This window comes from Perca flavescens, chromosome 8, assembly GCF_004354835.1.
Source record: "Perca flavescens isolate YP-PL-M2 chromosome 8, PFLA_1.0, whole genome shotgun sequence".
NCBI classification, from domain to species: Eukaryota; Metazoa; Chordata; class Actinopteri; order Perciformes; family Percidae; genus Perca; species Perca flavescens.
In genome coordinates this window covers 16,733,680-16,753,763 of record NC_041338.1, presented here as the reverse complement: position 1 = coordinate 16,753,763, position 20,084 = coordinate 16,733,680, and the positions used below count along the sequence as shown (strand labels likewise).

At 39.9% G+C, this 20,084-nt stretch overlaps 1 protein-coding gene across 2 annotated transcripts in view; it reads right to left on the bottom strand.

The window, feature by feature from the left end:
- The window catches only part of ppm1h (protein phosphatase, Mg2+/Mn2+ dependent, 1H), a 40,497-nt gene extending 20,967 nt beyond the window's left edge, over positions 1 to 19,530 (bottom strand). Inside the window, exons 1-4 of one of the 2 annotated variants that reach the window (XM_028586226.1) lie at positions 19,004 to 19,530; positions 9,282 to 9,447; positions 6,388 to 6,744; positions 43 to 155 (exon numbers count right to left, since the gene is read on the bottom strand). In XM_028586226.1, coding sequence (XP_028442027.1) covers positions 43 to 155; positions 6,388 to 6,744; positions 9,282 to 9,447; positions 19,004 to 19,443 — 1,076 coding nt within the window. In that variant the 5' untranslated portion in view covers positions 19,444 to 19,530. Of the gene's footprint in view, positions 1 to 42; positions 156 to 6,387; positions 6,745 to 9,281; positions 9,448 to 10,495; positions 10,562 to 19,003 lie in introns of those variants that run through there. The other variant, XM_028586227.1, reaches the window with a different exon arrangement.
- Between the last annotated feature and the right edge of the window lie 554 nt (positions 19,531 to 20,084).

Sequence of the window (20,084 nt, the reverse complement as noted above, 5' to 3'; positions counted from 1 at the left end):
CCCCAAATCGTTCAGCCCTACATAAGAGTATGTGTATCTCACCTGCTGTCCCCAGCGTTCCCAACGTAGAGCTTCCCAAGCAAATAGACAACCACCAGAGCAGTGCAACCACCTGAGATGTTGTAGACGGCCTTCTCCTTCTCTATCTGCACATCCTAAATAGAAATACACACAAATGAATCCTCTGATGAGAGCACATAATTCAAACCCATCCACAACACAGAATCATGTTTCTAATCATCACAGCCTTCAAAAACTTTTTCCTATCACGCTGCGGCACAAAGCGTTTAAGTGAAAACCTGATACGGAGAAAAATGCCCTGGTCCTTAGAACCCACCATGATGCTATTATTAATTATAGCACCATAATGAATTAATTCATCAACAGGGCCATAAGTCAAGGAGCAATAAAACGGAATGGAAACCAAAAGGATAGGAGAGAAAGTTTGGAGGGACCGCTGGTTATTACACCAGTTAATTAGCCCAGATTAATTTGCTGCTAATTAAACCAAAAAAAAAAAGTTCTTTGAAAAAACCCGTGCTATCAGTTCATTAATTAGATGAATAATTAACCTGTCAGCGAATTAATCAAAATGCTAACATAAATTTGAACCAAGCTGCTCACACTTGGTTTAACCCTTTTATGCTCTCTGTCGCTACTGTTCGTCTGCTGTTAACTGCTCCTGAGGGGCCTTTAATGGCAAAACAGAAGCAGGAAGTTATCCCGGGAAAATGGATGACCCCTATCGCGCCTTCTTTGCATCCCTCCGTCACTATCAACAGATTGAGTTGGATAAAAAATGTTAGCGAACACATTTGCAGCAAGGCCATCGCTAACATGTTTTCCCATGAGGAATGTTACCTCAACTAAAGCTCATCGCCTTCTGCTCCACTTCTGACTACAACTGTGTGAATGTGTGTGTGTTCGTGTACAGTGTCTGTGGTTTTCTGACAGGAGACAGCAGTGGTTTGTAGTGTATGTGTGCATAAATATGCGTGTGTGTGTGAATCAGAGGGCAAGTGCGTGTAGAGAGTTCTGCATGTGTGTGTGCATAAAAAGCAATCATTTTTGTACCTGGATGTATGTGTGCAGTCACCTTCATTACGTTTGTGTGATTGTGTGTATGAGACAGAATTATTGTGTTTCTGAACGCCTGCACTCCATCTTCCTTTTCAGTTACAGAAAACAAACACACACACACACACACACACACACACACACACACACACACACACACACACACACACACACTATGGAGGAGTATGGAGGATAGATATATGTGTGTGTGTGTGTGTGTGTGTGTGTGTGTGTGTGTGTGTGTGTGTGTGTGTGTGTGTGTTGGCGAGGGTAAACAATGTGTCCTTCACCCTGAATGAATTATGAATCCATAGCGAGCCATACATATTTACCCTCGCTGTATCCAATAGCTTTTGCTGCAGGCAAAGTCTTTAATAATGAAAATGTCTGCATAAACATCTACACCTTTCTTCTCTCTACTTCCGCCAGGAAGAATCTAACAACTGAGCTAAATAACCAGCAGGCAGAGAGAGAGAGAGAGAGAGAGAGAGAGAGAGAGAGAGAGAGAGAGAGAGAGAAAGGGTTTCTGCACGTCTTCATATTACTGTAAATTCGTTATTGTGATATAGGAAAACTTGCATTTACTGTCATCTTAATGCAGAGGTTTTACTTGAACAAAAGCTCAAGGAAACACACACTCAAACTCATTACAGCTCTCAACACCTCCCATCCAAACAAACATCTTAATACCGTGGTTTTTAACCTTTTAGATACTCCCTAAAAGACAATTAAGTGATGCAATTGACCAATTAAAGAATATATATTTCCACAAAATGGACATAATAAGGTACGCTCAAAGTATATGTGAGTAAATGTTTCATAGGTTGAGAAGGAGCCATTGGAGCCAATATTGTCATGAAGGCCACAATCTTCATAGCAATCTTCCGCTTACTTGCCAAAAAAGAAGACTAGGTTTGACTTAACTGGAAAAAGCTGCTGTTGCGTTACTGTACAACCTATGAGCTACAGGTCGGACCAAAAACTCCCTTCTCCATGCCGTTTGCAGTATTAACTGTCAGTGCTTTTGCAGAATTAATTAGAGTCTAAAGCTATTCAGCCTTAAAACAGGAAAAGAAAGAACAGAGATGGCAGAAAAATCATCAGAAAGAAAACTCTGATGATGGACAGTGAGACAGGTAATTAACTAAATAAATCCTTTTAGCTGATTAGCCTTTAATAGAGCATTAACAACCTCTTCTCACCGAATAAGAGCTGGGATGGAGAATATGAATACATATAGAAAATGGATGGATAATTAAACTACCCTTCACAATTCATAACACACACACACACACACACACACACACACACACACACACACACACACACACACACACACACACACACACACACACACACACACACACACACACACACACACACACACACTGAATTTAGTATAAATTGAAAACATTAAATGTATTTACCTTAATTTCCTAAAGGCTAATGCTTAACCACAACATACCTCATGCTAACAATAGCTTGACGGAATAGTTCAACATTCTGGGAAACATGCTTATTTGCTTTCTGTTTGAGCGAGAGAACTTGAAGTAGAAGGAAACTGCTAGCTCTTTCCAGTGTTCAAAAATATGCCCACAACACTTAGCAAAAGAATTTTTGGAAATGCGATTATTTTCCTTCTTGCCAAAAATTAGAGGGGAAGATAAACACCACTCTCATATCTGTATGGTAAATATGACCACATGCTGCCGGTTAGCTTAGCTTAGCCTGGCTTGGTCCAAAGATAACTAAATCTGCCCAACAGCACCTCTAAAGCTCACTCAAACACAAGAACACGTGGCACCACACATTGTGGTTCTACGGGGGTTTATGAGAATGACTATTTCTTGGCCAGGAGCATTGACTTCCCGGAGTTTCCGCCAATAAGCAAATTTCCTACAGTAAAATACTCGCATGATGGTAAAACATCAAGTATAGCTCAGTCTGACACATACCAGGTACAGAGGCATGCATGTTTTATACTAAAGAGGATCATGAGGCCGGTGATCTCATCTCCTCTCTTTCTGTAATGGGCCCACAAACAGTTTAGCCAATAAGCCTCGTCTCACGTTGTTTTAGATGTTTACAACTCCTTGAGTGTTTATCGGCTTCAGCTCCACACACACCGGCCGCTTCCACAGGAATGCAGAGAGTTGTGTCAGAGGAGAACTAAAGGCGGATCCCGCTGATAAGATTCAGAGACTCTAAACTCTGAGACAGAGATTTAGAGTGATACCAAACATTCCCAAGATTTTCTGACATCTCCCATTTTCTTAAAGAATGAACTTCATTAAAAAAATAAGACGGGGGGCTTTCAGGGGTGGGACTCTGCCACACTCGACTTTTGGGTAGTTACTCAGCAAAAGTAGAAGTGATGGTCTTTTGTTCCAAGCGAAAATGTGTACCATGTGAATCATTTCGCATTCAGTTAAAAAATGATTACTGAAATAAAAATAATAAACAGCTGTTGAGAAAAGTAGGCACTGTTTTCCCAGGTGGTTACAAACATTTCCCTCACCTATATGTGCTCTAATTACAATTAGTGAAACACTGAGCAATGAACTGGAAATACATTGTATTTGCTTTAATATATAGCTCTCTGAAGAACAACTTTAGACCGCCATTAGAAAGTTTTGTAGCTGCAAGGTTTGAGGTTTGCTGCGACATCAACTGCAACCTTTAAAATGGTGGATTTCAGCGCAATTCCCCTTTAAGAAAGAGAGAGAGGACACAGAGGGTAAAGAGTGCATATTCAAAGGAGGATGAGGAGCCAGAGAGGCATGTGAGAGGAGAGACGAGAAGCAGAGTGAGACATAGAGGTTTGCTGATTGCTAGGAGTCGTGGGCAAATATATGTTTCTGACAAGGAAAAGAGAGAACAGAGGCAGCAAAATAAACTACAGTATTGTAAAGTCAGAATATGCATTGACTTAACAGTGTTCAAAATAGATCATAATAACAAAATGCTATGAATCTACTGCTCAGAAAAACAAGATTTTTGCCATTCTATTTTAACAAAAAGTATTTTGTCATAACAACTATGTGCAACTGTAGTTCAAAAACACAATCCTCCTGACTCTGTGAAAAAAATCCCCTCATCATTAACCATAAATTCAAAATAGACCTTTCAATTCATTCACTGATCCTTATACAATCATTAATTACACCTACACATGCCATAAGTGCCCCATAGCCCCATTTCCCTTTTTATGGCCATGTTGCTTGGTGAGAATAGGTAATTGCACACTACCACCTAGTGGTGAAGACATGGAAACACCAGGATGCACTGAATAATTGTATTTTCTAATTGGATTGAGCTGCACCGCCCTCTTGTAAGATCTTATTTTACCTCCCTGAGTAATCTTATTTAATTTATCGTTTAGTTCATTTTTTCTTTTCTTTTTTTTCGTGTTTCTAGTTTCTAAAATGTAAAATATTTTCTTGTTATCTTAGTCTTCCATAAGAGTAAACTGATATGTTTGTTTTAAACTGTTGGTGAGAGAAAACAAGACCTCACATCACCATGGCCTCTGTGAACTTGTGATGGGCAATGTTTGCTTATAGCTGACAAGAAAATAATCAGATAAAATAATTGCTTGATAATGAAAATAATCAGAATTGCAGCTCTAATCATCATTAATACTGTGTTTTGTTGAGTTGTAAGTACATTTCTGTGCAAACTCTTATGTTTCATTGAGGTCTATGTTTAAAGGATCCACTTGTTTAATTTGTTTTTGAGGAATCCTTTTCTTCTCTTGTATACAACCCTTAATGAAAGTCATTTGCTTGTTTAAATGGGCTGGTGGCATTATCCTGCCTACATGTACATAGCAAAATAGCAAACTCTGAATTACTATAATTTAAATCGCTTTGATTTCAGAACAAGAAGAGTGACTCTCCATGTAACATATAAGATCATTACTCTTTCGCAATCCATCAGAAGACAAACATAACAGGCAGGCCAACACTGTTTTGATTGGCTCTGGTTTTGATCTCTTTGACCTCTGCAAGTGTCCAGCATCCACTTACAGCACTGCCAGATGGCTTGCGTGTGTGAGTGTGTGACCTGCAGCAGCTAGATGGAAAAAGTACATCACTTCTCCTGGCTCTGAGGCTATTGGCTGACTGACTGACTGGCACCATGTGCTTTCAGTTTGAGAGGGACATGGGATCATGTAGGTAGGTAAGTCAGGTAAGAAACATTATCTCTCTGGAAAAGAGAATGATGAGTCCATGTCAACTTACAGCAATACTGTAATTATTACCTCAAATTAACTTTTAAGTATCAAGTATCTAATACTCTAATGTTGGCTTCATCATTTATGGTGAAATATATACTGAGGACACAGTGAGCAGCAGAGAGGTGGATCATTGTGGGGAGCTTTTTTTTAAATGGGTGTTTTGATATAATTTCCCACCCGACAATTGGAATAAATTGTAAGTGGCATAATTCAAGCTGACCATATCCACAGCTCTTTGTGAAGACTGGAGCAGACAGCTATTTGCAGTTACTTTTCAAGACTACAAGGGACAGGTTTTTCATTCTCAAAATATAGATTTGTTTGTAGCGTCATTTTACTGGGTTTAAGCGTTGAGGAATTCTGTATATATTTGTTGCAACAGTCTATATCATTGTGCAAGTTCTGTTATGATGTGGGTGTAATATGATTGGCAAACGCATGCAATGAAAACACTTACAGTATTTTTATTTTATTTAGCAGACTGTCTCTTTCTTTTTCCAGCAACTTGTCTCAATTAAGCAATGCAGCTGGAAATGTTTTTTTCTTTTTCTTTTCTTTTTTTTTTTCTTTTTAGAAAAGTGCATGACTAGCCTTTTTCTCCAAATACACATACACCCAGGGATGGAAGCACCAACTCTGGGCAATCTGACAGGGGTATGTCTAATGTTATTCTGGGAATTATAGGAAATCCCTAACAGAAGGAAAATTAAGAGAAAGTCTACATAGTACAACACAAATTCCAACTGTCCACAAAATATGTATTAGACATCATACAATGCATAATTTTAATATAATGCTGATAAAGTGCTACCAAATATCTAAATTTCCTTCCAGCTCACTTTTCATGAAAGTCATCTGTGAACTATAAAGAAGACGAGAAGACGATATGGGAGCATAATTGGGTACAAAAACATAAAATGAATGTTTTCAATGTTCTGTAATTTGAATGGTGTGTATAATATTTTCATTGCACATTGAAGAGTTTATTTATGACATTATTGGCAAAAAGGTCAGCACACTCTTTTAAACACTTTCAGACTTCTACTTTATACCAAGCACACGCCTCTTACCATGTCTTTGAAAGCATTCTCAATGGCTCCGACCACCAGGCTCTCTTGTGAGACTTTCTTCTCAGTGAAGAAGCGTGTAGGTGGGGTGCTGGGTGAGCCCGGAGCCCCTGCAGCGCCGCGGAGCGAGGCGGCCCTGGTGAGGGCGCGTTGGGATGTAGAGGTGAGGTGGTGATTGATAGGCTCCTCTCCGAGGCATGTGGGGGCCAGCAGGTTTGGAGTGCAGACAATCTCCACCACCTCCTGAAGGTGCATGGCGATGTGGTGATGTAAAAGGCGGGAAGCCATTACAGCCACCCCAGAGCCAGCATGGCCATCAAACAACGCCCAGTAGTGGAAGGTTAGGTCTTCAGAGCTGTCCTAGATACAGATAGAGTCAAACACACACCAGACAATGACACACTAATTAATTGGGTCAATATTTGTATCTGCTTGATTTATATTTATAGTCATCAGCAAAAACAAATCTGTGACTGCATGGTTCCCTATTAATATGACGTGTCTTTAACAGTTTCTCTAACAATCAGTCATAAGTTGATGACAGCCAATCAAATATTTTAAGATTTAATAAGCATGTCTAAATGGATGCTTCGACAACAGCTGCATCCAGTTTCCGATAACTCCAAGAGTTTGGTTTGTATTTTTTTATTATTGTCAAAATGAATGAAATGTAATGACTTTTTATCCAACATTATAAAAGTGTGAATGTGGGGTAATTCAAAACTTCCTTCTCCTTGCAGTCAGATGATGTATCTGCTGTGGTTCCTTACCTGGAATGACCCACCAATCTCAGGATACTGTAAATTTCAGGGGGGGGGAATAAAAAATGAAATAAGGAAAGTGACTTTTCTCTCATCTTTGCTTATAGTAAAATACTGGATAGTATACTCCTCTAGGCCTCTAAAGGGAAGGGAACAACACTAGTGGAGTCTCTTGCAACTGACATCTAATATGCAACCTGTGGTGGGGTAAGAAGAAGATGTTCAGTTGTGTAAAGGGTCACAAGCCAAAAGGGTTGGGAGCTATATACTGTCCCAGTGACCAGAAGAATAGATACCACATTGGACTGACTTTAGCTCGGAGTACAGCTGTTACAGAGACTCAAACAGAAAGCTGCACGGCCCAGGTGTTAAAGCTGACTCATGCAGACATCAGTGCTTCACACATTGCCCAAAGTTTAAAGCTCCATTCAAACTGCATTTAAATGTATCCAATGCTGTAGGTGTTAAATGGGAATGCTTTTAGGCCCTCATTCAATAACTTCTTCTGATCTAAAAGCCCCCTTCATTCTGGGTTTGCCCGACTGGCTTTGCTATGATGTTAATTTATGCTCTGGGATCAATGCCTCAAATATGCAGGTTTTAATAGACCCACATGATGCACTGTATATTCCAAAGCTGGATACTGTCTTCCGTTTTCATCTACAAAGTGCCATCTCCCACATAATGTTTAGAAAAAGCGTCTTGTGATCTGGTTCATTCATTGCACACCTTTGAGTTTGCCACCTTCAAAAAGTGCAGCAACCGTATGATCTGCCGCCCTCCAGTCTGTTAAGATACAAATTTAACTCCATTCTAAGTAATTCAGTCATATATAATCATAATGAAAGTATGGACACGGAGTTGCTATTGCACCATGCATCATGCTGGGACACATAAAGTATGTCAAGTGAAAAAGAGAGGGCAGACTTTATTCTGCAGGCATGGGCCAGGGGTTATACTGCATTTTTCTGGTCACTGAGTGTTGATCATTGCTAGCACATACAGTATTTCTGCACACACTAATAAAGCTCTGATTGTCTAAATATAGTGCAGGCAGATTCTAAGAAATGAGCCTATTAAAGAAAAAGCGGTAACACTTTACTTGAAGTTTTCTACATAAGAGTGACATGACACAGTCATGACACATGAACCCTAATCCTAACCATAACCATAACTTGTCATGACAAAACCGAATGACACTTACTAAAAAAGCATTGTCATAAACGTTTATGACTTGTTTATAATGTTTTATCACACGTTCATGAAAGTGTCATGTCACTCTTATGTAGATACCTTCAAGTAAAGTGGAACCGAAAAAGCAGTAGAAAGGCTCTACACTAGTACTCTTATTGGTCTAGTATCACTGCCGCAGTGAGTCATGAGGTACTTGCACGAGTTTCCTGTAGGCTCTGGGTGGGCCTGAGTAAAGTGCTGGTGGGCTGAGGGGAAATTATAGCATAAGTATTAGTAATAAGTATGTGTCAGTAACTGAATAAGTATATCAATAGTACATCACAGTGTCAATGTAGTACACATTTCCCTACAAAAGCAAACAGCTGTGAGTTTTCATTTCATAATGATATACAGTTTTCCTTACTTTACCTTCCTTTGTACACAACATACTGTACTTGCAGAAGACATTTGCTAACTTTAAAGCCTGTTTGTGTGTTTCTGTGAGCAAATGTACTCGCATTTGCCTGCCCGTATTAGTGGCTGTCGAGAGCTGCTGAAGGCCGAGGCTGCGGTGTGTAAAGGACGCTGTGCAGTACGTCCCAATAAACTGCTGATGGGACGGGATGAAGGGACACTGGGTCCCAACTGCAGGACCCCAGGGGCATTCAAGCACTACATCCATTCTGACCATTAGCTGGATTTCATCAGTGAATAAATGCTAAAATGTAGATGCTTGCATTACAAAAACAGCGTTTGATTTTAAATAAAGTGTGTGATAATGTCTAAGGATAACAAATGGGCAAAGGAGGCAATAGATCTCACTACAGTTTGTATTTTGTTCTTAAGTTGTATCTTGTCTCTTCCTGTGGTCATAAAAATGCGTCTGCAGAATGTCATTCAAGTTGGAGATGGTGGAAAAGGTGGATATTTCCAGATGCATCCAGACTCATTAGTTTGACTCACTGAGCACTCCCGGAGGCCCAAACTCTCTCCATTGGGCAGGGAAGACCTCCTGCGGTCCATCGGGGTCCGGTTGGGCGTGGAGCTTCCTGCAGGTCTCCTTTTGACCACCAGCACCTCACAGCAGGCCTGGTCCTCATTTAAAGTGCTCTTTCCTGCATTGATTACCCTAGACGGAGAGGGGATAACAGGGCACAAAACAGGGATTTGAAGCCATACTTCAGTTTAACAGGACACCTAAGATAAGAGATAAAGAGATACTAATAATGATTTAAATTAATTAATAGTAGTGCAACAGGCAGGCATTATTTGTGTACTATAGGCAATATAAATATAGGTATACGTTTCAATAATAAATACAATAGAGTACATTATTATATTTAGAGAGAGAGAGAGAGAGAGAGAGAGAGAGAGAGAGAGAGAGAGAGAGAGAGAGAGAGAGAGAGAGAGAGAGAGAGGGAGAGATAGAATCGTATATGTGCTCAGCGCTCAACATGGAGGTAGAAACAGAGATGCACTGCCTTTTCCACTGTGAAACGTTCTCTTCACTACGAGATTTACACTTTGGAAAAATAGCAAATTTCCCAATGTCCACCCCAGAAAAGAAGCTGGAAGTTCTCCTAGGAGAAGGGAGAGAAGCTCCACTGGCTTCTAAATATGTATCCGGCTGCCACAGCCTGAGGGACTCACAACCACAGATACCACCATAGGATCCCAAAATTACAGATTGTTTTAGTATTGTATAATAATTATATTATATAAAACTGTAATGTATTATATTGTGTAATGTAATTGTAATATAGTGTGTTGTATAGCGATCAGTACAGTATAGAATCTATGTGACCTATGTATTTTATATGTGATATGTATATGAATTTTCTTTAAACTGCTTTGGCAACATGTTTTCTTTGTTCATGCCAATAAAGCAAATTTAATTGATTGAGAGAGAGAGAGAGAGAGAGAGAGAGAGAGAGAGAGAGAGAGAGAGAGAGAGAGAGAGAGAGAGAACTATTTCCAGGACCAGTTGTCATCTCTACTCGCATCATTTCAAGCACTCCCTTCTATCAGAAACAAAAACAGTTTGGTAACAGCTATGTCTTGGATTAGCCTAAACTTTCCAAAAGGTGATTGTGCCTCGCTGCATTTATCACTATATCATTTCATTGAAAGATGATACACTGCTACAGGTAATTTAAGGGCTTCAATGTCCTCCTTACCATTTCAAGGTGGGACCTTTAATCCCTAACAGTCCTTAGGACTATAGAACCCTTCCAAACTCCATTTCTGTGTAAGAGTTCTCTTCATGACAGCAGTTTTTGTTGTTGTTGCAATAAACAAAGTGAGACAATGCGAGATAAAGTCAGCAAATGCACACTCTTTAAATACACTTAAGTTTGAGAGTCACGCATGTAGGAGAGAGGCCAGAAAGCCACATAAATACTGCATTATACAACACCTGGCAGATGGTCTGCTGCTGCGAGCTGCTGTCGTGGTAGACAAGCACACACTGCTTAACAATACTCTAGACATTCTCGATTTAGCCACACCGTAGGAGATGTTAAGTCTACAGTGACCCTATTGCTAGTGTAGGAAATTAGAGCTCAAGAGGTAAGATAGGCAAGGGGCACGCAGGAACAAAATGTGAAATATAAATATGTACTTTTGGAAAGCGTGTTTGTTTCTGGAATTCTGTCACTTTTTACTCCACAATAACACTTTTTTTTTTTCAACAGACAACTGTATGCTTAAAGGCGTAGAGACTGGTAGCATGTCTCTATTTCTCTAAGCAATGTCTCAAGTGAGAATCATATCAAATAAATTAGACATTATATGGCTACGTGTTGATATGAGAGGCAGCAATGATTACCTCCCTATGGAGGATCCTATATAAATAATCCTAATTGGTCATGGGGATCAACATGCAGAGCACAGATTCTCCGTCTCCAGCTAAGAAAACACTGCTGGTTAGAAAACTGACAGGATATTAACTGGGCAGACCTTCACTCAGAAATATTGATTCTAATTGGAGTCTTACACAATAGGATACACACCACTTTCCTGTCCTAAAAACTAATAATAGCAAACTCTGTAATCTGTCAATAAAACAGGTTTAAAGAAAACACTTTAAGGGTAACTACTGTTTTTTTTTTTAACAACCTGGACCTTAAACCCTATTTTCTTATGTTTTTGTGTCTAAGTGACTGATGGAAACAACAATCTTTGACATTGGTCCAGTATTAAGTGAGATCGCTGCAGCGGTGAAACAAGCTACAATGTAAGTTAATAGGGCAATTGTCCAGCTTGTATTTACCTTCACAACAGTGCTCGTTTTGCCACTGACAGGCTCAGATTAGTATTCTAAGGGTTAGATTTACTAACACTAGCGCAGTTTGCGCTGCGTCTGTTTATGAGAGTTCGGTAATAGCGCACGCTATGCTTCCACATTTTGCGTAGTATTTATCAACCCATCAGGCAATCAGCGTCTTTCTCCGCCCACTATACCGTAAATTGCGCTGTAGCGAAGCGGTACTTGTGCTATATGGCTGAGTGCAGACTGAGATATTCCCACTGCTGATGCTATGACTGTTTGAAATTATCCGGCTGCCAATATTTGTAATGTAGCGAGGAGTTTAACAACTGCTGGAATGGAATGTGAACGCTGAGTGGGAGATTCAATGTCAACTTTGATTTCTTCCAGTAACTCTAATATTGCATGGCTGCTTGATCTGTAACGCTAAATTATGTTGTGTTCACTGACAAAGTGTGATTCTTGTGTTAAAAATATTTTCAGCCTCGTCTTCGTCTTGCTCAAATTACTGTTGCCATTTCACCAGCGGCATAAAGGTCTACGAGGAAACTCGATTGCGGCTGGTTTAGACCTGCTTTTAAGAGGCGGAGAATTTCCCCCGCAGAATAGAGACGCGCTCTTACTGACAGTCTTTGTAAATACCACGGAATATATAATTAGGCGCACTTTGCGCTTATCCTCCCACCTTTTTGGGTGGAACTCCCACTTTCCCCACGACCCTCCCACGAACGCATATTGAAAGCGCAACTTGTCTCTTCTCGCTCATGTGGCAGACAATCTGCGGTTTTACCCAAGTGCGCCCTGTTTGTAAATAGCCCGCATCGGTTACGTCCGTCTTTGCGACCAAATAGCGCCTGGAAACAGGCGCAAACGGCTTGATAAATCTAGCCCTAAGTGTCTGACAACATTATGAAAAGGATACGTTCAGAGATAGACCTTTAAAAACCTCTTTAAGACCTTTCTGTTTAACCAGAAACAGCTCTGAAGTCTCGAGCACTAAACCCATCAGACTCCATTTAAAAAAAAGCAATCCTTTTAGCGTGTATGGAGCCAAAGTATTTTCACATCGGTAAACTATGTGTTTATTTCAACCAAAACTAGAATTGTGATGGTTGGGAAAGACGACCCAAAATGGCTTTTCATAGTTTTATTTTGTTTCTGTCGACTTTACATGAAGTGTATTTAACGATGCTAAAATAACGGTTTATTTACGTGGAGTCTGGGGGATCTAGCCAACGCGATTTCGCGGATGTTTTTATGTTAATAAAAAGGATCATACTCTTTAACAGAAAGGTCGACCTCCTTAGAAATCCTTTCCATAATGTTGTCAGACACTTAGAATATTAATCTGAGCCTGACAGTGGCAAAACAAGTACGTTTAGATTAGATTCAACTTTATTGTCATTGCACAAGTAAGGACAACCAGTACAACATCTATCTAACCATAGTGCAATCATTAAAAGTGCTTTTTCTTTATAGCAGTGGCACTACAGAAAAGGCTATTTACAGGTCCACTTGCAAGCCTTTTTCGGTGGCTTTTAATCAAATCTCACGGTTTTCATCAAGAGTTGTCATGATATGACCCAAGTATGTAACCTGTATTAATTCTCCATGCCAACTGTGCAAACTCTATCCACCGATGATGATCATGAGATTTGGTGGAAAGACCCAGAAAAAGATAGTAAGTAGACACAGACTCAAGATTTTTTTCAAAACTTTTTTTGTCAAACTACTATTTCCGAGGGCCAAGAATGAACTTTCATACTCAAGTTGTTGTGATGTTTGCTTAATTTGACTTGGATACGCCAACATTAATCACGTAGATTATAATTCAGTTTTGTTTTAAATTTATAGTGACTGTTGCTTATTAAGGGAATTATAAATGACTTTGAAAACTATTTTCCACAGCATGCCAAACACGTTTAGATATCCAACATTTCCGGCAGCAGTTGGTTTTAGTTCATGCCACAAATCTCAAGCGTTGCATATAGTTTGAGTTTTCCCACAAGCTTTTAAAATCAGTCTACGAAATTTCTGGAAAATGGTCAACAGTAATGTAAGTATACAGTGATGTGTTCCTTTAACGCCTTACCCTAACTTTATATGAATAGAGGCCACAAACGTCATGCACCATCATGCGTGTCTGAGACCAAAGCACTGCAGAGACGACGTTCACTTGACCCTGGAAGATCACAAGATTAACAACAGTTGAGTTGTCGAGCCTTTCATCTCTGATATGAGAGGAAAAGCCATCCAGACCCCGAGGCATGAGCTACGTCCGAGAGCAGGGCTGTCATATTCAGTTACCTCACTTCATTTCTTCACATTTGAGACAATGGCATGACCTCAATTACTCTGTCAGAGCTGTAACCTACAGTGGGCCTTCTTTTGGGGGATTATTTTTCTTTTTAGTAACACCTGACCTGAAGTTTTGCTCCAAAGGCATTATCAGACACCACACCAGGTAATTTAAGGGACATAATGATATTATACATTTGCAAAAGTCCCAAAATTAATAAATGATCCACTTAGCTGACTGGCAAATATAATGTCATACTACTTCAAAAAGAAAACTAGTCAATTAATTGATTAGTTGATTGGCAGAAAAGTGACAGACAACAATGTTGCCATGCGATTCATTGTTTAAGTTTAATTTATCAATGAAAGATTTGGTGCATGGTAACAGCTTCTTACATGTGAGGATCTGCTGCTTTTCTGTTTTACATATGTGTAAGTTTAATATCTTCTAAGGAGTGTTTAAAAAGTTTGAAGATGTTGAATGTTGAATCTGGGAATACTGTATGTGACGGCCATTTTATAGACTAAACAATTCATTTTTTTCTTTTGCAAAAATAATACAGATTCATTGGTAATGGACATCGTCATTATTTAGTGTATTTGTTGTACGTTCACACACCTATCTTTATTCCAATATTTCTTATTTGTGTGGTTGTTTGCTCTTGCTACTGTATTTTCCGCTCATAGTTACATAAAGGAAACCCAGTACGGAACTGAAAAAAGCATCATGTTGTTTCTGCCACAGAGCAATGTGCCGTGTTGATGTTGCAGAAACAACACAAGAACATGTGCTGTATCATGTGATTAAGCACTGGAAGCTTTGGATGTAAAATGTGCTGCTCATGTGCTTCCTCTCTTTACAGTGGGGAAATATCAGAAAAGTAGAGGAAAAGACTGAACAAAAACCAAACGTTATTATGGATAAACCCACAATAAAAGTGGAAGGACCACATACATATGTATGGCATTTTTGTGGTGCTGACAACATGTTTTCACCCTTCTTTATCTTGGAGATGTTAGAGTTGTTGAACATGCAAGTTAGTTGAAAAACACACGCTTCACACTTTTAAACAGCCTAGAGCTGCCACTTTCTTATCTCTGTTCCTTTAACTTAGATAGTAATGCAGAGTATGGCAAATTACAGCCTCTCACACATGAATGTCTGCTGACCTGCAGACACAACATACAGCGTGCAGTGGGGGTGCTCGTGTTTAGCTTACAGACACGGATATTCATTATTGAGTATTGATCGGATTTGCCAGCCTTTATTTGTTCTCAAGACCTCACTTTTATCCAAACTGAAGCTACACATTAGGTGGAGACCACAGCTTTTTCACTGTCCCTTCTCTCACTGTTCTCCCTCCAAAAAGCAACTTTGAGCAGACAAGGTAGAGGCTAGAACCAAGTGGGAGTTTAGGAACCTACAGCTGGTTAAGTTAGCAGGTAAATAAAGGCGTCAACTAATGATAATTGCCATAGTCCTTTTACCCCTCAATTATTTTAATGATTAATAGATCACTTTTTCATTTGACTGCACCCAAAAAATTAAGTGGGAGGGACCAGGAGTCAGGGAAATTTTAAGTTCAAAGTGGTAATGGTGATGTAAGCTAATACCATTACAAATTACTGACTGTACTGTACAAATATTAATATAAGGTATGGTAACTGTAATAGTGACATACACTCAGTGGCCACTTTATTAGGTACACCGGTATGAAAATGGAAAGGACAAGAAATTAGAAACACAGCTCAATATAATGCAGTCCAGAACACATTTAACCCTGACCTCAGTATAACACACAAGGAATTTACACATTTCCGACAATGTCAACAAAAACTAAATGTTGTCTAAAGGAAGGAATTATTGTATTGAATTGCATTAGATAGCACAGGTGTACCTATTAAAGTGACTGAATGTGAATGACTTGGCATTTTTGGTTTTGTGAATGGACATTGTCACAGCGAGGTTGACCACTCCAAAACTGAAAACACTTCCTGGAGAGAACACGCCTGATTGAACTCAACTGAAGGTGACATCACAAGCAGTTTCCTCCTCATATTTAGAGAACACCAAGCACCATGCAACACAGCAGCACTGCAAACTGCACCCTTACAAGGAACTGAGTGCACAAGGGAGAATCATTACTGGCCAATGCTGGTGTATACACAATGGGTGGAAAACAACTGCACAGAAAAGCAGCAGTAAATGTAGCCTGTCTACATAAGTGAGGCCTGTAAGTGTGCTGGAAAAGCGAGGGCGGTGAGCAATACGCACTGATCCATTCAAATGATTGTGCACTTGACCAGACAATGCACCCACATCAGAATCCTTCTCATAAAGCTATAACTGCTCTTCCTGTCTCCACAGGGAGCAATCTAATAACCCAGGATGACATCAGCAAGCTCAGCTCAGAGAGGCCTAAAGACAGGCAGGGGTATGAAGGGGGGAAGAGTACAGATTAGGAATATTCAATTCATCACATAATTTACAATGTGGAAGAAACAGTCAGAATGTTGAAATAAGATGTAAAAAATACAACAAAATAAATGTTTCTCAAATAACAAAAAGTATGAGTGTAATATTTACCAAAATTGGCAGGATACACACGCTTAACCATCTCAGAGATTCCCTTCAAACCATTTTTTCTTCAAAGAAAATGTATAAATATAGCTGTAACCACCAAGTCTTAAAATGCACTACAAGGTGGCGGGGTTGAGCCAGTGGGTACAGCAGGCGCAACTATACTTCAAGGCTTATGCCTCGACGCAGAGGTACAGGATTCGAATCCGACCTGTGACAATTTCCTGCATGTCTTCTCTCTCTCCTTTCGGAGGTGGAAAAGCCCAAAAAATAATCTTATAAAAGAGAAGTACAAGTCCTGGCTCATCACACACATCTATTCATGTTGGGCTGTTCAACTGATCCTATAGAATTATACATCTTAGTTAAGTTTGGGGATTTTTATATATGAAACAGAAACCTCAGTAAAATATTTGTGTTGTTTCAATCATGAATTTATTATGATTAATAATGAAATACACAATTAGCACACAGAAATTCTGGATTATCATTTTAACTAAAATGATGCAACCTACTTTAGAACATTTATGAGTGGTTTCCATTCTTTTCCATTTTGAGATTAAAGATTCTTTGTGGCAGATTAGCACGAGGAAGCATAGCAGAGGGTGTATGATAATTAAAAAAGGATTTCCTCATTCGATAGGAAGCAGGGACCATACCGTACACATCTCTTTTAATACTAAAACATTCAATTAGTCAATTTAATCGACAACAATTTTAAGTATTGAATCAAGCGAAAATGCAACATTTTCTCTGGTTTCACCTTCTTATAATGTGAGGATTTGCTGCTTTTAGGTTGTTGTTTTTTTACATCACAGCAAACTAAATATCTTTGGGTTTTGGACAGTTGGTCAGACAAAACAGGCAATTTTAAGACATCACCTTGAGCTCTGGGAAATTGCGTTGGCCACTGTTTCACTATTTTATGACAATATGTTTCAGCCCTGCACATCTACACTGCGTTCACAGCAGGACAGCTGAAGTTAAAACATTAGATACAAAGAGATAGGGGGAGTTTCTGCACGCAGCACTCACTGAACGTCTAATATCACTGATTAAACAATTTAGCTCAAGGAAACAGGCACTCTATCATAACAGCCATCAACAGCATGAAGATAAGACTTGTCAAGCGGAAAACACAGAGCACACTAACTCTTCTTTGTATATGTATGAATTCAGGTTACTAAACTGCTGTTTCACACAATGTGAAGTTGGGATTGCCTTAAGGCCTGAACTGTGACCTCTATAGTTAGACAGCCTCACTAACCATCAGATCGCCCAGATACTTATATGGGAATGCATGAGTAGAAGTGATTGTGACTCTGCGCTCTCTGGCGTTAGATGATGATGACAACAAGAGTTTATCCTACTTTGTGAGTTATGTCCTGTCAAAGGTAAATGTAAACTGCATTACTTGTTACGTTTGTGTAGTGCAGGACCTCTTTTAGCCTGTGGAGGTGTACAGCACGCTGTGCTTACCAGCATGCAAATTAAGTAATTCCTGGCTTCTCCAGCCTGCATTTTCTCATGTCCTGCCACTTTTCTGCAGCTGCACTCCCATACTAACGACACGGTTTATAGAAGCAAAGTAACAACTTAGCTTTTCATGAGTCAAGCTGCTGCACTAGATGCTGTTTATAATGTCTTTTTAAAATACAACACAGCTGGTTTATTACAGCCTTAATGGCAGGAGGATGTGGGCAGCCAAATGGCTTGTGAACGCCCAAGATGTGATATCAATAATACAACAAATGATCTTAAAAGGTCTGGTTGTGATTCTGGTCTCAGTTGTGAAGTAGATGGAGGATGACTGTAAGTGTCTGACAAGACAAACATGGAATGAGCAAATACTTAAAACCTGCTAATCTACATGTGATAACTGTGTGTCCCATGTCACTAGGACATGGTCAGGTTTTACCAGTTTTACTGTGACACTATGTATTGTATTATTACTATGTTCAATATACACACCAAAAAAAATCTAAATTAGTAAATTATTTGTGAGAGCTTTTCTGACTAGCCTCATAAGTGCCAATACAACATATTTTTGCTTTTCAGAATAAAACCTAGTTGTGTGGGATAAACCTATAGTTTACTGTTGATCTCATTATGTTTAAAAAAAACAAAAATAAAAACACATACGCATATGATCTCTTGCCTTACAGTGAGTCTACACTGTAAGACTGTGGTATTTTTTCCATCTACTGCGCCATCACAATAATAAATCATCATCAATCCGATATAGCCTAGATTATAGCGTCTTTAGAGGTAGGTTGTGTTTGGGTGATGTTTACAGATTTAGGCAATCACTGAATGAATATGGGGAAAGGCCAGCTGCTCATGCACCTTAGCCTATTTTTTATTTCACAAACACATAAAACCTGCCATAATAACAATAATAATAGCCTAATAAAAGCGGCTGGTGCTCATGTTTACGCCTTGCTGAGGGATCTCAGCGGTCCGGGAAGAACGCGCACTTCCAAAGGATGCTGTGTGCTGTGCAAGAAAAGATGGACGCATAGCCTACAGGTTACTCACTCTGCGTAGCCGGTGGCCCACGGCAGCCGTTTGGTCTCCTTCAGTATGAGGATCGGTCTCGCGATGTGGTCCGCCGAGCACTCTATCTCGTCCGGCGACAGTCCCAAGAACTCCGGTCTGCTGTACGGAAATTTCAGCGGCAGATCCGAGCCAGCGCCGGGATGGTCACCGTTGGAGCCACCAGCCATCATACCTCCCATAAAATTGGCCACCGCCGATTTCACCCGCGTGAGCATGGTCCTGCTGCAGCGTGGGTCCAGGCGATGCGATTGCGTGAGTTTCCCCCCGCCCGACAGATCCCAACACGGCGACGCAGTTTCGCGGCGTGAAAGGTAGACACACAGCGGCCGTAAAAACTCATTCAGCCCAGCGCTCCCTCGATGAACGCGGAAATAAAAAATACACAGACACACAGGCAGGCAGGGCTGCATGCTAGTCATGTGACAAACCGGTTGCTGCCGGTGGATTTGGTCGCACTGGTCAGTGAGCAGCTTATGTTTACAGTGCTGGAGGTCAAGGTGCGTTAATCCCGGAGTGACGATTACCTGCTGGGCAAGGTGCAGCGCAGCACTGACGTCAAACAGCACATTCCATGAAGTTCACAAAATGAACTATAAACTATTTCACCAAACAAGGAAATATGTCACGTTGTAGCCATATGCTATATGGACTACAGTTTTGATCAATAGACTATGTTTTTTTTTTTGTTGCAAAAAAGTAATTCACAAAGACATGTAGACCGTAGGCATCCTTACAGAGTGATGTTACTTAGGCCTATGTTTGGGATCAACATGCCCCTGTTAAGCCTCTCAACTCTTAGGCTATACTACTCCAATAAAATCAATAGAATTATTAGTTGGAAGGGATAGTGCTGCAAAATCCAGCATCAGCATCAATCACTTATGGCATACACAAATCTATTGCATTTAGCCATCTTTTACATCAGGGGGTCTCTGAGCCCCCAAACAGATGTAATCCATACTTTTCTGGAGCAGATTTCTGAAACATGAAATCAGTTCAAAATGAGGTTTGTAGGCAATTCTCATCATATTTGGGAAAGTCATAAAAGTATTAAGCTAAT